Genomic DNA, 18,051 nt, shown 5'->3' with positions numbered 1-18,051 from the left:
TTACTGTTTGTTTGTTTGTTTGTTAAATGCACCATCCTTGATAAGGAAACCCTGACATTTTTCTCCAATGTGCATAACCGTGGAGCTAGTTATTTACTGATTTGTTTATGTAGAAAAAATAATTGTAATTAGCTTTACTCAATGGAAACATCAGTTAATTTGTGTATTTATGCAAGAGTAAAACTTAAGAGAAGGATCAGTAGTTAAAGTGATTTCAAGGAAAAATTAAACCAAAATTATAACGTTAGTTGTGTTAAAAATAGTTTATTATATTTCCAAGTATTTACATTATTTTTGAGGCATATTTGTGATGTAATCGCTGTGTTCGTGAACATACTAAGATGAATCTGGTTTAATATATTTCACCTGCCGCTCTGTCCCCAGGGCCTGTCTGAGGAAAGCTTCGGAGGTTGCCTGCCTGCTCCGTGGCGGTCACCTGACTGTGGCACTGCAAGGTGAGTCACGTGACCCGGACGCCGGCTCATATTATTCAATCCATTCATTATTCACGGGCCTCCCTCTCATTAATCCCACATTAGGGCTTGCCCTGAAGCAGCTATGTACCGGCGACAAGCACACTCCACCGAGCCTACATGCACACTGTCAATAGGCCTCCATGCGTTGAAGAACACGGTAACACCAGGCTGCATCTGTTGTGTTTGCGTATGAAAGGCGAGATAGACGACATATATGAAATATGACATCCACCTCATGGAAATGATTGATCACATGACATTTAAAACATATTATTGAAGACTTAAGTTTATCTCAAAACCTTCGTATATAAGGTTAATGGGAAATATTAACTTTGAACATTAAGCAAATCCTGCAAATTGCACTCTTGCATAATGTTCTATATCTACCTATGAATAGAAAAGGTGCACTCCGTAGAGCGCAGGTCTCCACCAGGTCTGTCTGCAACGAGCACTTCTGTATTGTGTGATTGAATGATTACAACCCACATTTGGCTTATCACCCATCCAGACACCAATGGCCTGCACGGGGGAAAAAGCCGTTGTGGTGCCACGCAAGCCATTGGAAATAATGTGTTTAACAGCACAGTGGCTCTGTTGCCGTGTTCTGTGTGAAAGGCCTGTAAGACTAGTGAGTGAGGAGTCAGCATGCAGTGAAATGCTTGATTTAAAAAAGGCAAAAAAAAAAAATCTGAGAAACTTTAGAGGCACCACAACCACAAGATGGTACTTAAGCGTGCAGTCATAAATGAGCACCCAAAATATTTAGCAGTTTGCTGCAGCATAATGCGAGACTAGCTGTGGACAGACACAGAGGATCACACTCACTCACTGACGCATGCACACACCCGACGGATCCAATGATCCTTCTGTTGGAGATAATTATAACAACAAAAATGAATTGTACCAGAGCAGGAAGAAGACGTAGCTACTGTGAGAGGTAGAGCGGCACCAACTGTAAATATAGCTTGGCTCATCTTCACACAGCACCGTCCCTTGCTCCATACTGCTGGATTGATATGGGGTGGATTTGTTTCTGGCGTTGCCTGGGGATACTCCACAGGCCGTGTCTGAATGTTGCTTTGTTGGGGTTTCCCCCCCTTAGAACAAGACAGTCGCCTCTATGTGACTTTGTGTCGAGACAAGGAAAATGCTGGCTGCTGTTTGTTGTGGAGTAGAGGTGTCAACTGATCTCAACCTGGCAGTTGGATCAGGTGACGGGGAAAGCTACTGGACAGACCAGGCGAACCCAAACGTGCAGTGAGGGTGACCTCAGAGTGTCTGGCTGGAGCTCCCGTCTGTACATCTTCAGCTTTTGGTTTGTTGTGTTATTGTTGTTCTGATTCCTTGTATTGTAGATGTGTCTAACAGTGAAGGAATCGGGACTAAACAGTTGAAAAGAAGGATGATTTTAAGAGATAATATGTTGCAGTAGATTCCATTTCATGACTCACTTTACAGACAGTAGGCTGTTGTTGATTCCTTATCATCTGGTCTGGCTTCCTGTAGTGGATTCATAAACACCCAGAGATAGACCCGACTCTGCTGACTCAAACAATGGCCGTTTTCAGTGGAGGATGTTTACAACTTTCTGCTGGTGTTTGACTTTCTCTTCTGCTCTGCAGCTGTAAGCGACCTAACATGAGGCCGGGCTTTAAAATCGTTTATATATCAGTGGCTCTCCAAGTCTCTTTGATGCAGCAGATCTGTCTCTGGCTGGGTCAGCCGTAAATATCCCTCTGCAGAAATGACTCACTACATTAGCCCAAAAACAACTTGGTCTCTCAACATGCCTCTTCCTCTTTCTCTTGTTCTGCCTCGCACTGTTTTTTTTTCCTTCGTATTCATCTATCATGCAAATTTCCCCGCTGCGGGACTAATAAAGGATTATCTTATCTTATCTTATCTTATCTTATCATCACTTTTATCTGCAGGTCTGTCCAATCGGCCTTTTCTTTGCCTATTGCTCCCTCTCCCTCTCTCTTTTGTCCAACAGAATAAGCCTGAAGGAGAGTAAGAGCAGAATTAAATGGTGGTTGTAAATGAAAGGGTTGTTTGTCCGTAGTGGTGCTCTAAAATTGAAAACTGTTTGACCTCAATACACAATTGAGCTTCTGTCTGTAAATGATATCAAAGTGGCTCATCACAATTTTCCAAGAGAATCTGTACACTAATAAAGCCACAGGGATTTTTTCGCAATGCAATAGGAATACAAGTACTGCTAACATGATCATTACTAATATTTAGAAATGCATTAAAAAAAATAAAACGGCAGTATTGTGAGAATCCAGCTGCCGTTCAAGGTAACACCTCTCCAGCATGTTGATGTAAAATGAAGGTCAGGTAATAGCATAAACGCTTGAAGACCTTTCGTTGTTTTTATACGCTACAGAGGCGGACGACCGGGACATGGGCTGTGTGGTGTCCAGCCTGGTGCAGGTGATGTGCGACCCCCACTGTCGGACCCAGCACGGTTTCCAGAGCCTGGTGCAGAAGGAGTGGGTGATGGCCGGCCACCGCTTCTACAGCCGCATCAACTACCACCGCGACAACGACAAGGAGGAGGTGAGAGGAGGCATCGCCAGTGACAATCACAAGTTTAAATATGCAGATATAGAGTCGTACATAATGGTTTCATTTGTCTTTATATATGTTTTATTTCCCATTGTTTTGCCTGAAATGATTGTTTTTATTAAATGGTATTGTTTTATGTGCACCTGTTAAGCTTGTGTAGCTAAAGACGCTATAAATAAAGTTGATTTACTCGCTAACTCCTCTCCCCCTCTCTTCTCTCTCTCGGTCCCTGCAGGCTCCCGTCTTCCTGCTCTTCCTGGACTGTGTTTGGCAGCTCCTGTCCCAGTTTCCCTCTCGCTTCCAGCTGACAGATGACTTCCTGTTGGCCCTGCACGACAGCATCCACCTGCCACTCTTCTCCAGCTTCTTGGCCAACAGCCAGCGAGAGAGATGCAAGCGCTCCCAGGTACTGGACACCTGAGAGGGGGCTTTAGTATTTTGGCAACTCTATTGTGTCATTATTGTAATAGAGGCAATCCAACATGTAGAGATATTTCTGGATCTGTGTGATACTCTCTGTTTAATTTTCAGTTTTTTTAATCATGAAAAAAACAGACCTAGACAAATCCCCATTACCCTGAATCTAATATATGAGAACACTGACGCATAGAAAGAAGATTTGACATAAACATAAACGTTCAAAATGTTTATCCTCCTCTACCCAGAACCTCGGGCAGTCCTACACACCAGTCAATGGTTGGAGAGACGTGGATTCTTCCTCGGACCCCTCTGACCCCCCTCTGCCCTCGGTGTGGGACTGGTCTCTGCAGTACAGCAAGCACAGACGAGACCGCTTCACCCAACCCGTCCCCCCGATCCCTCCTCTCCAGCCGCTGCTCAACGGCAACCTCAACACCAACCCAGACACACACAGGGTGGGTAACTCCTTTCTGATGCAACACACCCTCTAGTGGCCATGGGGGGGGGGATCTTTAGGTTTAACAATGGCTGATTCCAGAGAGCATGTCATGTTGGGATTTTAATGTCTTTGTGGCTTTTGACATAAAATGTATCATTTGATTGTTTAGATCCCAACTGTTTTGCATCTAAACAATGGATGCTCATTATAATATTGCTAGAAAACCAATTGTTTTAACAGAAAATCTTCACTGATGAATAAAGGAAAGAACTGAAGTCCGGCTATATTGAGGCGGTAAACTGCCGGAGGGGGTCACTTGTAATAGAAGGAACTTAACTGTATGTGTTGCATTTGCAACAAGGTCCAACGTTGTTGCAAAAAGAGGAAGCGGGCTTTAAATAGTAAACACGTGTGCCAACAACATCATCAACAGGCACGACTACGCCAGTGTCAGTTCTCGCGCTTGTTTTTGTGACAAAACGTAGTTTGGACTGCCAGGCCTTCTTTTTTCCTTCTGATGAAAGATCTTGTCATGTGTGAGTCACTGTTACCAGTCAGTCATGAAGTGTGAAAACCACAACGACTTCAAGGCCCCCTGATCACAAGATAGCAGGTTGCGTCCTGTCAACAGTACAGCGATCTGACGACTATGAAAGTCTTGTGGCGTGAACTTGACTTTACTGAGCTGACTCAGTATTTGAAACAAGCCACTGCGCCCTCTTGTGGTAGTAATAAAACATGCATTCATTTCGAATTGACTCCTCGGGAAGAGGCTGAACATGATGATGTCAAAGATCTGCTAAGTTCACAGATTTAGTGCTCTTCTCTGGTAACAGGAGTGCAAAACAGTGAAATAGAGAAGTTTAGTAATTCTTTTTTAAATACATACCTACAGTACATTCTCTTTACACTTCATGTCACATGGTTGATACCCACAGAACACCACATTAGCTTGTTACTGTGAGTGAAACCTATAGAATTCAATAGTTAGGTTACTTTAGTAAGTAGTAAGTTTTGGCTGACTGTAGCTTTTCCTCCCATATCTGCCCACCAGCTGACTGACACCATCCCCGGCTCAGTCTTCCTCCTCTCTCGTGGAATCTTCTCCTGTCCGGCCAACCTGCTTCCCTGGCGCGGCGGCAGTTCGGGCGTTTACAAGAAGAGCCACCGGAGGGCGGCGTCCTCCGAGAACGTGCCGGGCCTTGAGAGGCTGCTGAAAGCCTGGGCCTTGACTGAGTTTCCCCAGGGCCTCACTTCCACCTCTGGACCTCAAGGACCACTTGACCCCTACGAGCCCTTACTGCCTCTCCTCGTGGGGCCCTGCATGGGCCTGTGGAAGGAGTGCTACCTCCGGGGGGCGCTCCATGCACAGGTACGATGGAACTGTCCCATAGGTGGTTTGGAATACTTAAATAAGAATGAGAGTGAATCAGGAACAGTCAGCGTAGCGCCATATACTTAGATTACCATCAAACTTGTGTTAACTGACTTTTTTGGTTTGCGGTCTATAATGATAAGAATATATATATATATATATATATATATATATACACACTGCTGCACTTTCTTCTTTTTCTTTTTGACCTCTCCAGACCTCTAAAAATCATCTGAATGAATCATTATGAGACAGGAAAAAACACTTCCTGGTTAAACTGTCCACACTTTTGCTTTTGTTTGTGATGGGCTACAGCTAGATGCTGCTTTGTTTTAAGGAGTCAGAAGGTTTTGAAACCACTTATTTTCTCTTTTCTATTATTATCATGAATTCTCCTGAAGAGACAATAATGATATTATTCTGACCAAACAAAAATGATCTGTGAAGCCAATGCCTCGTTGTCACAGAACTCAACTGTTTTAAGCCCCTCACTAAAACACACTCATCAAAGAGCTACTAGAGATACCTTTCAACTGGGTGATATATTCGAAACTACACAGCTGAATTTTAATGTTTTTTTTGAGTATTTCTGCTTTTTTTTTTTTTTTTGCAGCCTCCTGAATTTACAAATTCCCACCTAGCTCAAAGAAGATATATATATATTTTTTTACCCAACACAAGGACATTCAAATCATTAAAAGTGAGCTGGAAGGAACTGTTCAGGGTTGGGCTGATTATTTGATGTTCTTACAAAATCAGGGTTACTTGACATTTTGTATTTAGATAATAATGTAAGTAGATTTTTTTTCAGGCATGCATTCAAGGCCCAATATATATTTAAAAAAATATGCATCAGATAGGCAGCACTAATGACCCAACTGTCTAGCTTAATTATTGCAGGCTTGAGTGTCAGTGTAAGTGCGGATGCGTCATTGGGTTTGTCAAGTATGCGACATCCCCCACATCATTTTATTTTTAATTAAATTTGGCCCACAAAACTTCCGGAAGGCTCCACATATCTGCAGCGTTACATCCTCTCACGTCATGACTTCAGAGATGCGTCTCTTTGATGTGCAGATTAGATTGAGCTGTCGATCGACAAACTCCTAATACGGAGGCGGTGCGGCCTTTGTGATGTTTGTGCAACAGCGCGTTTATCTGCGTCCCCGCGGTGATGTCAATAATAGTGGAGGGCCGTGTGGGTGGATGCAGTCCTCTATTACATGGGTGCTGCAGAGGAACAAGTTAAACCTATCAAACTGCTAAAACACCGAACAGTGTAGAGAGAGTAGAGTCAATTGTGTTTGTCTGTGCAACTCAAGTGTTTCCCCTACAATTTCACACACCATTAAAGTGCCTCCCCAGGCCAACAAAAACCCATTTCTGTCTTTTTCTCTAAGCGGCAATGACACAAGATATCTATTCATTCACAAATCACTCTGCTTGGGAACCTCTGCACAGCTCAACTCTCAAACAAACTCCAGTTAGTTTCTTTACCCGGAGAACTGGAGCAGAAATCTAAGTCTTGTTTTAACGTGTTTGTTGGCAGTTTTCTTGCCTTGTCACAGTTGTATCAACGTCTAGACACGACACCAAACATCTCGCATGTATACATTATACATTATACATTTTATAACAGAATAAAAAAGAAATACTGTACACCTCCCTAACACAGTCAACAAAAAAACCTGAATGTTGTTTTTCTGGATCTAGATGAGGCATTTCCGTTTTTTGTGTTTTCACGACAGCCCCCGTAGTTTTCGTTCGGGCTTCGCACATGGGAGAAGTTTTAGTCCGTTGCAATCTGGAACCTCGCCACTAGATGCCGACAAATCCACAAACACTGCACCTTTAAATGGGATGGCGATATTCAATTTTTGTGTTGTTTTAAACAAAACAAACAATGTGTTAGTTCACCTCTCAGTACTCTACAACTTCCCTACCTTCCCTTTTTTTCTGACGCTTTATGGTCTATTTACTCTAAATGGATCATAATTTACAAAATGAGCATCATGCTGTACTGAACAAGACTTTATACTAGCTATTCAGACCATAAACTCATGTTTACAGTATTTACTGAGGTAATAAATCCAGTGAGAAGTAGAGTCATTTTCTCATAGACTTCTTTTTGCAACCAGAGAAGTCGCACCCTGATGGACAGAAGTTCCCTTCTGCATTGAATTCACTTCTCAGAACGGAGGTTGCTGCCTGGTTTGATATAAGCATATAAGGAAAATCATTTTTTGTATTTATTGTTAAATGGGGCCACAACATGACAGGGGATGTGATCTAAAAGAGTTTAAAAGGTTGTTGTTTTTTTTTGTCTCGACTTTAAGTGATAATTCCTAAGACCCCTCTGGTGTGAGCAATGAGGCTGAAGAAGTTAAGTTGATGGCCACCCAGTGAGAGAGAAATCAACCATGTTTCCTTCCGTCCTCAGGCGTTCTCCCACCCCGTCTCAGCAAACCACCCCCACCCTGTGGAGCGGCTGGCCCGGGAGGTGCAGCAGCTCAAAGACAAGCTCGCACAAGCGTCCACCAGCACGGATCCGAACCCGCCCACCAAGACGGCCGAGCCCCGGCGGACCGACACCAACCTGAACCAAAACACCAACAACGGCACCTTCCTCTTCCCATCATCGCGGCCTCAGAGCACGGCGGCGCCCAGAGCGGCTCCCAGAGCGGCGCCCCCTCCTACCTCCACCAACCACCAGACCTCCAGGGCTCCTCCGCCCGCCTCGGCTCCACCATCCAGGCACGGCCACAAAGACAATGGCGGCGGCAACAAGCACACGTTCCTGTTTGGGCACTCTTCCGTAGCAGAGGCCCGTCCTGACCAGCGCTACTACCCAGCACCCAATAATGCCAAGCTGCCTAAGAGCAACGGGTCCTCCATAGCGTCCTGAGATCTGGTCCTCGTCTTAACTCTCCTCAGATACGACACAGACCGTTTCACCCTTAGACCCGGTGCTATCAGCAAATCACCTGCCTGCACAATATGAAACTGACCTCTCTGATCTCTCACTGGTAACATGTACAGAGGAAACCCAGGCGTGTGTTTCCTATCAAACCATATTTGATTAACTATAAGGTGATTTAAAAAACCATTTAGGTGGCCCCCGCAGTGAACAGCAACAGTATGAAATAATCAGTGCATGCGCTCCCAACTCTGCTACGCCTCGTCTGTACTGTATTACAAAAATGTGACAAGTGTTTTGTATAAATGTAAAGAATATCTTCAATATTCCATTTGATGAAATATATCCAAGACAAAAAGAGAAATTGCTGTAGATGCTTAAACAATGTATAACAACAGAACTTTAGAAGCACAGTATCTTGAAACGCAGCAGAAACTGTCATGACACATTTTTGTAAAACGCCATGACACCCTTAAAGAAAGACAGAGAGCTTGTAGTTTCCATTTTTAGCTTCTTATCCAAAATGGGACTCAGATAGTGGTGTGATAAGGCGGTTTCTTAAGGGCACTTTGAGAGGACACATGCCAGTGAATAGACACATCTGTCTCACTGGATCTGATCTGTGTGACTACATGTCTCGTTTGTTGTTTTTTTTTTTTTTTTTACAACTAGCTCTTTAGATCTTTATTATGTCACGCTAATGTGCAAAGTTCAGAATTTGTATCTCGGCTTCAAATATAAAAGTACAACATCGTTTGAAACAACAATCATTTTTGAAAACTGTCATTTTTGGACTGCAGGCGCTGCGGCCGGTGACTTTAAAGTGGGATTTAGGGCATGAGAGCTATTTTGGTACCGCTCTCATATCTCTCCACTTGCATTCACGCTTGTGAGCAGCAAGAGGCCTAATTTTTCAGAGTGTTAGTCTGGATGTGGCTACAGGAGCTGCGTATTACTGCAGTCTAACTCAGTTCCTGCATGACCGACATGATTTCAGGGCTTTAGTTATATAATCCTTTCTAAACTTTCATTTTTATTATAGTATTAAGTATTTTTGACAATTATTGGTCAATTTGTTGATGTCATACATGAAGAGAAGTGTGATTTCTGAATTATTTCTTACCAAATTTAGTATTGTTTTGGGAATTTCTCCATCATTTTGTGGTGGAATTGAATAACACAAACATTATTCTGTCTTTTCATTGCCGTACCTTGAGAAGGTACCAGTGTTGGAAGCAAAGGGAAGCTTATTTCTTCCTGTGTTTACTTCTCCTGTTTTTCTCTTTTTGTCCGGAGGTGTATTAGTATGCAGCCAGCATTTAGGTCAAGGACTAGGAAGTGTCTGACTGTATTTAAAAGCACAGAGGGAGCTATCTGGTCCTGCGCCTTTAAAGAATAACAGGTTGTCGTTCGCATGATGTGGGTGTCGAGTAGATGCAGTGGCGTCATTCCCCCTCGGACGAATGAAATTATGAATCTGAAGACGAGTGTTTTTTCTAAATTTTGTTTTTTGGCTGGATAACAATTGTCAGATGTTTGTCTGATGCCGAGCTTCTCTCATGTCAAAACGGTACCTCACTTGATAGCACTATGAATTATTAAATTGTTGTAAATATTCATCACATCAATATCAAGGCACATTGATATCGGCTTTTCCAGGTGTGATGCCAATGCATTGGCTCATCTTCCGTGTAGAAAAAACTAAAACAAAACACATGGTAATCTTTATCCTGTCACATAGAATATCGTATCTGATCTTCTGCTACGCCTGTCGGTCTGTATCGTTGTATAATTTAATGTTTTTGGTACGAGCACCACTTCATTTTTGCCAGATGTACATATTTTTTGTATCAGCATGTTTTGAGCCTGATAAATAAAAAAAAGTGTTATCAGTTGATAAACTCTCCACTGTGTTCATAATCTGTGCCACAAAAATGAAAATAAAACATTCTCATACACAGCTCACAAACTTTATTTTTTAACAAAATAAATATTTACATATGATCTGGGACACTTAAAAAGCAGCATGGCACTTTACATGTCATTTTAAATCCAACTGCCTTGCGTGATATGTTGAATTAGATTAAAAACAACTTTGAGAATTCATATGCAAAACGCTCGATACTCTCACAGGAAATGTACAAAGTAAGAACTCGGAAATGTTGAATGTACAAAATATCTACAGCACAGTTAGCTCATGTGAAGCTCTGGTTTAGTCTCGCCAGATTCCAACATTATGTTCAGTAGAATCAAACTCACTGTTTCAACTGATTTTTTTTTATGCAGAAAACCTGCACGCTATTCAGAACATGACAGTTGTTTTTCTGGCTCACTATGTTGTTTCACCACACTTTTGGGGGAAAAAAAGGACAGAAAGTTGTTAACATGACGAGCAAGTTTTCCATGTATTGAAATTCATTTTGGCACTTTTAAACTTACGGATGTTAGTCTCATGCATTCTCACACGTTTCACCTGAAAACCACGGACGACAGAGTAAGAGAGACGGAGTAAAGTAAAGTGGCCCTTAGCTGCAGTTCATGTTACAACGTTATCTTTCTTGGCAGTGGCAGCGCATTAAAAAGCAACCGAGTCATAACATCAGAAAGAGAGTCTACATCTCTCCCCCATGATAGAGCTTCACCTTCACCCCCATCGACTCCCGTGCCCCTTCCCCGCACACTGATCCTGCTGCAGGATGCCGTCGGGCCCGTAGAAGTACCCGGAGGATGACGGGCCGAGGCCTCCCAGCTGGCGGATGGACTTGCACATGGGGCAGGGGTAGTCGGACAGGCCCTCGATGTCCTCGAAGGCCAGGTTGACGATCTGGTCGCAGCAGGGGTCGCAGTAGAGGTGTCCGCAGGAGAGGCGCTTCAGGCGGGCCTCGTAGGTGATGCAGCCCTGGCAGTGCGGCAGGTCGGGGCCCAGCGACAGGGAGCCGGTCAGGGAGCTGCTCTCCAGGCTGCCGGCCTGGCTGGAGCTCTGCTTGGTGGGAGACCTGGAGAAAAAAAAAGAGAGAAGGGAGCAGTCAGGATGTGAAGGACAAAACAGTCACACGCTGTAGAGCTGCAGCGATATGGACTTGTTTGTTTATTATTAAATCAACACTGGCTGGTTACAGCCTCTCAAATGTGATCATGTTCTGCTTTTCTCTGATTTATTTAATGTCAAACTGAATATGAGTTTTTGGACTCATATTCAGACATTTAAAGACCTCATGATTGGCTCTGAGAGTTCGACATATTTATGCTTCCTCAAATCCACGTCCATTCCTTTCTCGTGAATAAGATATCTCAGGAACACCTTGAGGGACTCTCGTAAAATTTGGAACAAAACTCCACTTGAACTCAAGGATGAACTGATTAGAATTCAGGGGTCAAAGGTTAAGGCCACTATGATATATCGGTGTCAGTTGATAAACGACAGGAAACACAGAACAGAAATGTCGAAGATATGTTTGAACTATTTTTTGTGCAGTGTCTCCATCACATAGTTTGACCAACACAGAGCACAAGTTTAATTTAATTTAATTTAATTTAAACATCGTGGTCACAATTCTTTCAGGACATTTTTTTATATTTGCTTGGGTTTTTTTATTGATTTACTGTTTAGCCTTAAAATTGCCCATAAACAAAATATATTAAATTAACAATTGAATAAAACAGGGGAAAATAAGCAATTCCCATTTTACTGGCAACAATAGCTAAAGAATTTACTAAATAATCGACTAATCACTTTAACACTGTTTTAAATCGTATCACTTTATCCATGCTGCTCTTCTTTAAAGCAGATTTGCTTGAAATCTAAATCAAACAAGCCAAACTAGGGCTGCAACTGATGCTGTTTCCATTATTGACTAACCTGTCAGTTATTTTCTTGATTAATTGAGTCATTGTTTGGCCTGTATAGTGCAAGAGAATAGTAACAGATGTCCATCATAGTGACTTTAGATGTCTTGTTTTGTCCAGATATATTCATATGACAGTGATATAAAACAGAAAAGCAGCAAATCTTCACATTAGAAACACTGGAGCAAGAGAATGTTTGACATCTTTGTTTTATAAAAGACTTCAAATGATTAATAGATTTTCCAAATAGAAGCCAGCTGCCTGACAATCCTAACCAGACCTTCTTTAAAAACATGACACAGCATGTTGCACTTGACGCACATGGGAACAAGCTGGGTTCAGGATTTTCCAGTGCAAACACTAAAAAGAGATTTGATGTTTGTGTACAGATTTGTTCCAGAGGAATAAATAACTGGTCAAACAAGAAGTGATCACCGTTAGGGTGGAGCTGTGTGATTGCTCCATAATTTAAACTGTGCAGGTGTGTCTCTGCAGACATTTCTTGGTCTTGAGATTGAGACGGCATGTTCTGGTTCAGACCTTTAATTATGGCAAATTATCCTCATGATGCCTGAAGATTAATAACCCCTGTTCTTAAAATACACTTGTATGACACCCAGGCGTCCTCTGATAATGGACACCTTATAAATAGCTTTAAAAGGTTTTCATATTCACTGTTTACTAAAATAACATTCTCACACAAACCTTGGCCTTCAGTTTAGGAAAGGCTGAATAAAATGAGAGCAAATAATGACTCAGAAAAATCCTGTTGTCATAACAACTGTGAAGTGAAGGAGGATATTTCCTCTTTATAAAAAAAAAAATCTATTTCTACCTGATTTGTCACAGCCTGCTGACATTAAATCGTTTCACACATCAAATGTGTCCTCAGAGACAGAGCGTTGTCCTTTGCACTGAGGATTACACAATCCAGGATTATAACAGTGATGATTCCTTTTTTTTCTTTTTTTTTTTTTTTTAAATGCAAGCAAATATGAAAAAGAAATAAACAGGTGAATGCACAGGAGATTTGAAAACAGGTGCTTATTATTAAAGTCATGACTGATGGCCACACACACACACACACACACACACACACACACACACACACACACACACACACACACAGAGGATTATTATAGGAACATTGCAGGTTGCATGGGGTGAAACAGGCTGATCAATGTGCACTCACTTTGACGACGATGAATCTTTAAAGCAGTCGAATCTGAGAGCTGCTAGGATCCTCCACAGCAGATCCATGCCGGCTCCTCTCATGGTACAACACTAATGTCATCGACCTGCTTTCTGGCGAGCGTCATATTTTTTATTTTATTTTTTAAAGAAAAAAAATTAAAAAACGACACCGTTGAGTTGAAAAAAGAGAAAACAACCCGACCACACTCCCACGTTGTGTGTTTAAATGTGCGAATGACAAGGATGCGCCATCATCATCATCATCATCATCATCAGCAGCAGCAGCAGCACACATTTGAATGGAGGTAAACAAAGCGCTTCTCTCGTGCCTGTGCGTGTTTGAGTCGCTCGTTTCTCCCGTCGTGCCTCCCCTCTTCCTCCTCCTCCTCCTCCTCCTCTTCCTCCTCCTCCTCCTCCTCCTCCGCAGAAGCAGCAGCAGCGCAGAGTGGACGCAGAGAGGCGCAGCTGAGGTGTTTCATTTGACTGACAGACCTCACTAATGAGGAGGAGGAGGAGGAGGAGGAGGAGGAGGAGGAGGAGGAGGAGGATTCAATGGCCTCAAAGTACTTTAAAGAGGTTTAGAAATGAAGAGGTAACGTCACACCTTAGTAGTGTTACATATTCACTGAATCATTTTAACCTCACCAACACCTCTGGATTTAAATCATGTGTAGATGTGTCAATATAATATTTTGATATAAAGTCATTTTCCTTAATAAAAGAAAAAGAAAAGAAAAAAGAACAGCATAACTGCCTTTCAATTGTTCTAACTGCACCATGTACTGTCTGTCTGCTCCCAGCAGACCACATGACACTAAAAACCTGTGCAATACAATACACTGTGCAGTTATAGTTATAATAGTTTTTCTGTCTGTACATATAATATTTCAGTTATTGTGGATTCTTTACTGTTTTTTATTGCTTATTTATAATACTTGTTACTTCTTTTATTTTCTTTTATCTTGTTTTTCTTTTACTATGTCTCTTGTTTGCACTATAACCTATGCTGCCGTAATCCTGTACATTTCCCCACTGTGGGACTAATAAAGGATTATCTTATCTTATCTTATCTTATCTTATCTTATCTTATTGTTTTATGCTATGCTATGTATTTTTTAAGACCTCCAGCAGAGATTGGGAGCATTTTTTAATTGCCTCTTAATGGCTCTCAACATGTCATTGGCTAGCCGGTGGCTCAAAGCTAACGGTGCTAACAGCGGTAACAGTGCAAAGTGCTGACAGAGCTAAACGTATCTTTTTACTTTTAGTACATACTGCAGCGGCAGTGTGCATTCAACTGGGACATACTACTTCCTCATAACATGGCACCCTGACCTTTGACCCTCTTGCTCATATATGTCCTGTGCAAAGGATTGTGGGTCAGAGAAGCCAGAAAAGCACACTGGTTTACATTCTGCAAAATCTTACCAGGTGTAGTAGGACATCCTGGTACTTTTGGGCTTACTGCATTTGAAATACTATCTATTGGGATATACTAAATATGTGTTTGGCATATATCGCAGAGGGAACCGGGGGTTGGGTGTAAAGCTTCCTTACAACACTGTTGGTCAAGACTGCTACATCAGTTTTTACCTCCATATGAGAGCAGTGCAGAGCCGCTGTGAGCTGTGACCCATGAGGCACACTCACGTGCACTAACATGCACTAAAAGCTGACACAGGCCTGTCAACAAAGAAAGGAGAAAATCTGATAACAACACCCACAGAGGAAGAGACGCTTCATTCTCTGTTCAGGTAGACTCAGGCACTACTCCACTATATCTTTACACAGATATTAGTTGTTTTCTGCTATATTAATGTTCAGAATGTTGAATACAGCTCCTTTAAAATATGTATGTTAATATATTTATATATACTCTGAGATATGGAATCATACATGAAATATATTTAAATATGTTGTTCCCTTTGATTTATTTTTAAAATGTTATTCTCAATTTTTTTCCTCTAGCCTCGTTTTACATATTGATATTTGGTCTAATGATACAGTTCAGCATTCACATATGTAGGCTTTCATTGTTCTGTTTATTTTGAGCTATTTTCCCCTGCACTGTGCATTCATGACATCATTATCAAATGTACTGTTGGCAGCAGTAGGATCAGAATATGATTCATAATACATATACACATTATTGAGAATGTTTTAGTTCAAAAATGGGAATGAAGACGGATTCAAGTAGAGTTTGTCTAGTTGTGTTTTTACCTTTTGGATTATAGTATGATATTTAAAATATGAAAACTGTGGGATTTAGAGAGCAGATTTTGAGTTTTTGCTAGTATTTGGTTGAATATAACAAACTTATCAATACTAATAAGAAGAAGTTATAGTTAGTTAGTTATGGACTGAATATTTGACATTTTCACTGTGAGCATTGCCTAAAGTAACCACCAGGTGGCGACAAGTATTAACCCTAAAAACAAACTACAAACATTTTATCATTCATCATTTTCTCCCTTAATGACAAGAAGAATATTTCCACCATTTTACAATACAAATACTCAAAACTGTGACTGTTGGTCCTCATAAACACCAGCCAACACAGTATATCCTAAACTCCCGTAGGTGTAAGAATATTACTGTTTGTCAGAGGTTGTACAGGCATTGAATGCCTCATTGAGATTAATGAGTCGTATTGCATCATGGTTAACACTGAGATTAAAATAATGGACACAAGGTCAGTTTTAGACTGAATTGAGCTGCTCAGCACATGTTCCTGTGCAGTTTTACATTAACCCGTCTGTTTGCTGCTGGGATTCATTACATTACTCTTCCAGCTGCAGATAAGGGCAGGCGGAGTCATAAACTGGCCCCGGCTGCGTTATTGTCTCCAGGAAATTTGATCCTGTCTGGAAAGTAAATTGTGTGTCAACCAGGCGTGACCTTGCTTTTTTTTGTGAAGGCAGGTAAAGAGGACACAATCCACAAACAATGAGGAGTCAGCAGCTGCAGACACACACACACACACACACACACACACACACACACACACACACACACACACACACACACACACACACACACACACACACACACGTGGTGTAGAGCTGCAGTTTGTCTCTGGAGGTAGATTTTGCTCTGTGGAGATGATGATGTGGAGTGTCAGGGCTTCAGCCATGTTGGCTCCATTCTGCTGCAGAGAAACGTGTGCAGCTGTGTTCATCTGTAGTACAGTGTAAATATTAAAAATGATGATTGGTTCATCGATGTCGAAAAAGGCTAAGTTACACATGCTGAAATCCTGAAACTGATTGATCGACTATACGTTTCAGTTCTATACATTCTCCCAGTGGTGTACTGGGCTGTTTGAGGGGCAGAAATATAAAAATCTACATGAGGGGGGGCCCAGCATGCAGAACGTTTTCTAGCATGTAGACTTTTTATTGTATATTTGAAGCAACTTACAGGCCTCACACTGTTAAAATGTTAATTGTGGTAAATTTGTGTAAGTTTAACATCATGTTTTTTAGTAACAAATCTGCATTTCTAAATATGGACTGGCTCAATAAAGTGTGTCATTTGGAGTCATTTTCAAGGCTGTATAAGTTAGCCTCCATCTTTGTTGCCCTTGTGCAGCCAGAAGTGAAGTGTCCCTCTGGGCCACCATAGACCTAGACGGGCCTTAATACCTCTGCTGTACTGACAGCTCTGAATACTGCCATTATTCTCTGATCCTTGGTGCGACAGGTTGTTACTGATACTGTATGTGCACTGCTGTGGTTGGTGTTCATTTTAGCTTTCAGGTTGAGGCACAAATGCTTTGTGTTTTTCCCTGTTTAACAGTCTGGGTTCTCTTTTTAAATGTGACGAGCCATGTGGATGTTGCACAGGAAACAGACACTGTTTATTTCATGCATTTGCTCAACAGCATTTTCATTCAATAAATTAGTTTTCTTCAAAGACACTAACTGCCACTCCTGTTGTTTTGTGTTGGTTGATACAGCTTATTGTTTTTGTTTTAGCCTGGAAAGCTGAGGAAAGACGGGACAACATGGAACAAAGGGTTGACTCAGATTTGACCCCGGCCGCTGCGTTAAGGACTCAGCCTTGGTGCCGGGTATGCAACCTTGGTGAGGATCTCTCAGGTAATTTGTTAAAAAAGATTTATTTGCCTTCATGGCTTGTTCTCTTTTACAAGCTTTATTTCTGACCTATAGTCTCATTTATTGGTTTCAACCAGTGGTTTCAGTATGACACTTACATTCTGTATTTGTGTCAGATACTTAGAAAATGAAAAGGATTTCAGTTATGTTCCACCAGGGGCATCCTTGTGATTTTTTGTCTTTTTATCATGGCCAATTATAGGCACGAGCCCAAGCACGTGCAGGGGAGAGGCTCGTCTTGCACAGTTCATTGCACCATCCATTTGGTGCATATGGAGCCAATGGCAGCCCAACTGAAAATACACTGAGCATCTATCCCCCCCCCCCACCCCTCACATCTTTAAAAAGTGTGACCTCCTGATATTAACATTCACCTGTGATTGAGTCACTCAGGGGAGACAAATAAAACCGTTTTCAGGTTTCATGCTCAACCAGCAAACCCCCCTCTCCTCTCTGAGAGGAATGGTGTCTGCTGGAGGAGGGATGGGAGGGAGAGGAGGAGGAGGAGGAGGAGGAGGAGGAGGAGGAGGAGGAGGAGGGGGCGGCGTCTCCATCCATGAGGGATGTTGTGTAGTAAGTAAAAGGGGGCGGAGGGTGCAGCTCTCTGCTACTACGTCAGTCTACATCACCGGCACACACAGGACCTTTTTTTGCTCCAGGTACTCGGGGTGACTCCCTACAGGCGCCGACCTTCC

At 42.0% G+C, this 18,051-nt stretch overlaps 1 protein-coding gene across 1 annotated transcript in view; it reads left to right on the top strand.

The window, feature by feature from the left end:
- mtmr11 (myotubularin related protein 11) overlaps positions 1-10,099 on the top strand; it is a 32,617-nt gene extending 22,518 nt beyond the window's left edge. Inside the window, exons 12-17 of the mRNA XM_054622014.1 lie at positions 385-455; positions 2,866-3,038; positions 3,283-3,453; positions 3,713-3,922; positions 4,961-5,278; positions 7,722-10,099. Of these exons, the coding sequence (XP_054477989.1) occupies positions 385-455; positions 2,866-3,038; positions 3,283-3,453; positions 3,713-3,922; positions 4,961-5,278; positions 7,722-8,186 (1,408 nt within the window). The 3' untranslated portion in view covers positions 8,187-10,099. The remainder of the gene's footprint in view (positions 1-384; positions 456-2,865; positions 3,039-3,282; positions 3,454-3,712; positions 3,923-4,960; positions 5,279-7,721) is intronic.
- Positions 10,100-18,051: the final 7,952 nt, after the last annotated feature.

This window comes from Anoplopoma fimbria, chromosome 20 (genome assembly GCF_027596085.1).
Source record: "Anoplopoma fimbria isolate UVic2021 breed Golden Eagle Sablefish chromosome 20, Afim_UVic_2022, whole genome shotgun sequence".
Taxonomy (NCBI): Eukaryota; Metazoa; Chordata; class Actinopteri; order Perciformes; family Anoplopomatidae; genus Anoplopoma; species Anoplopoma fimbria.
Note: the sequence above shows the minus strand (reverse complement) of the source record. Positions and strands in the feature narration are given on the sequence as shown.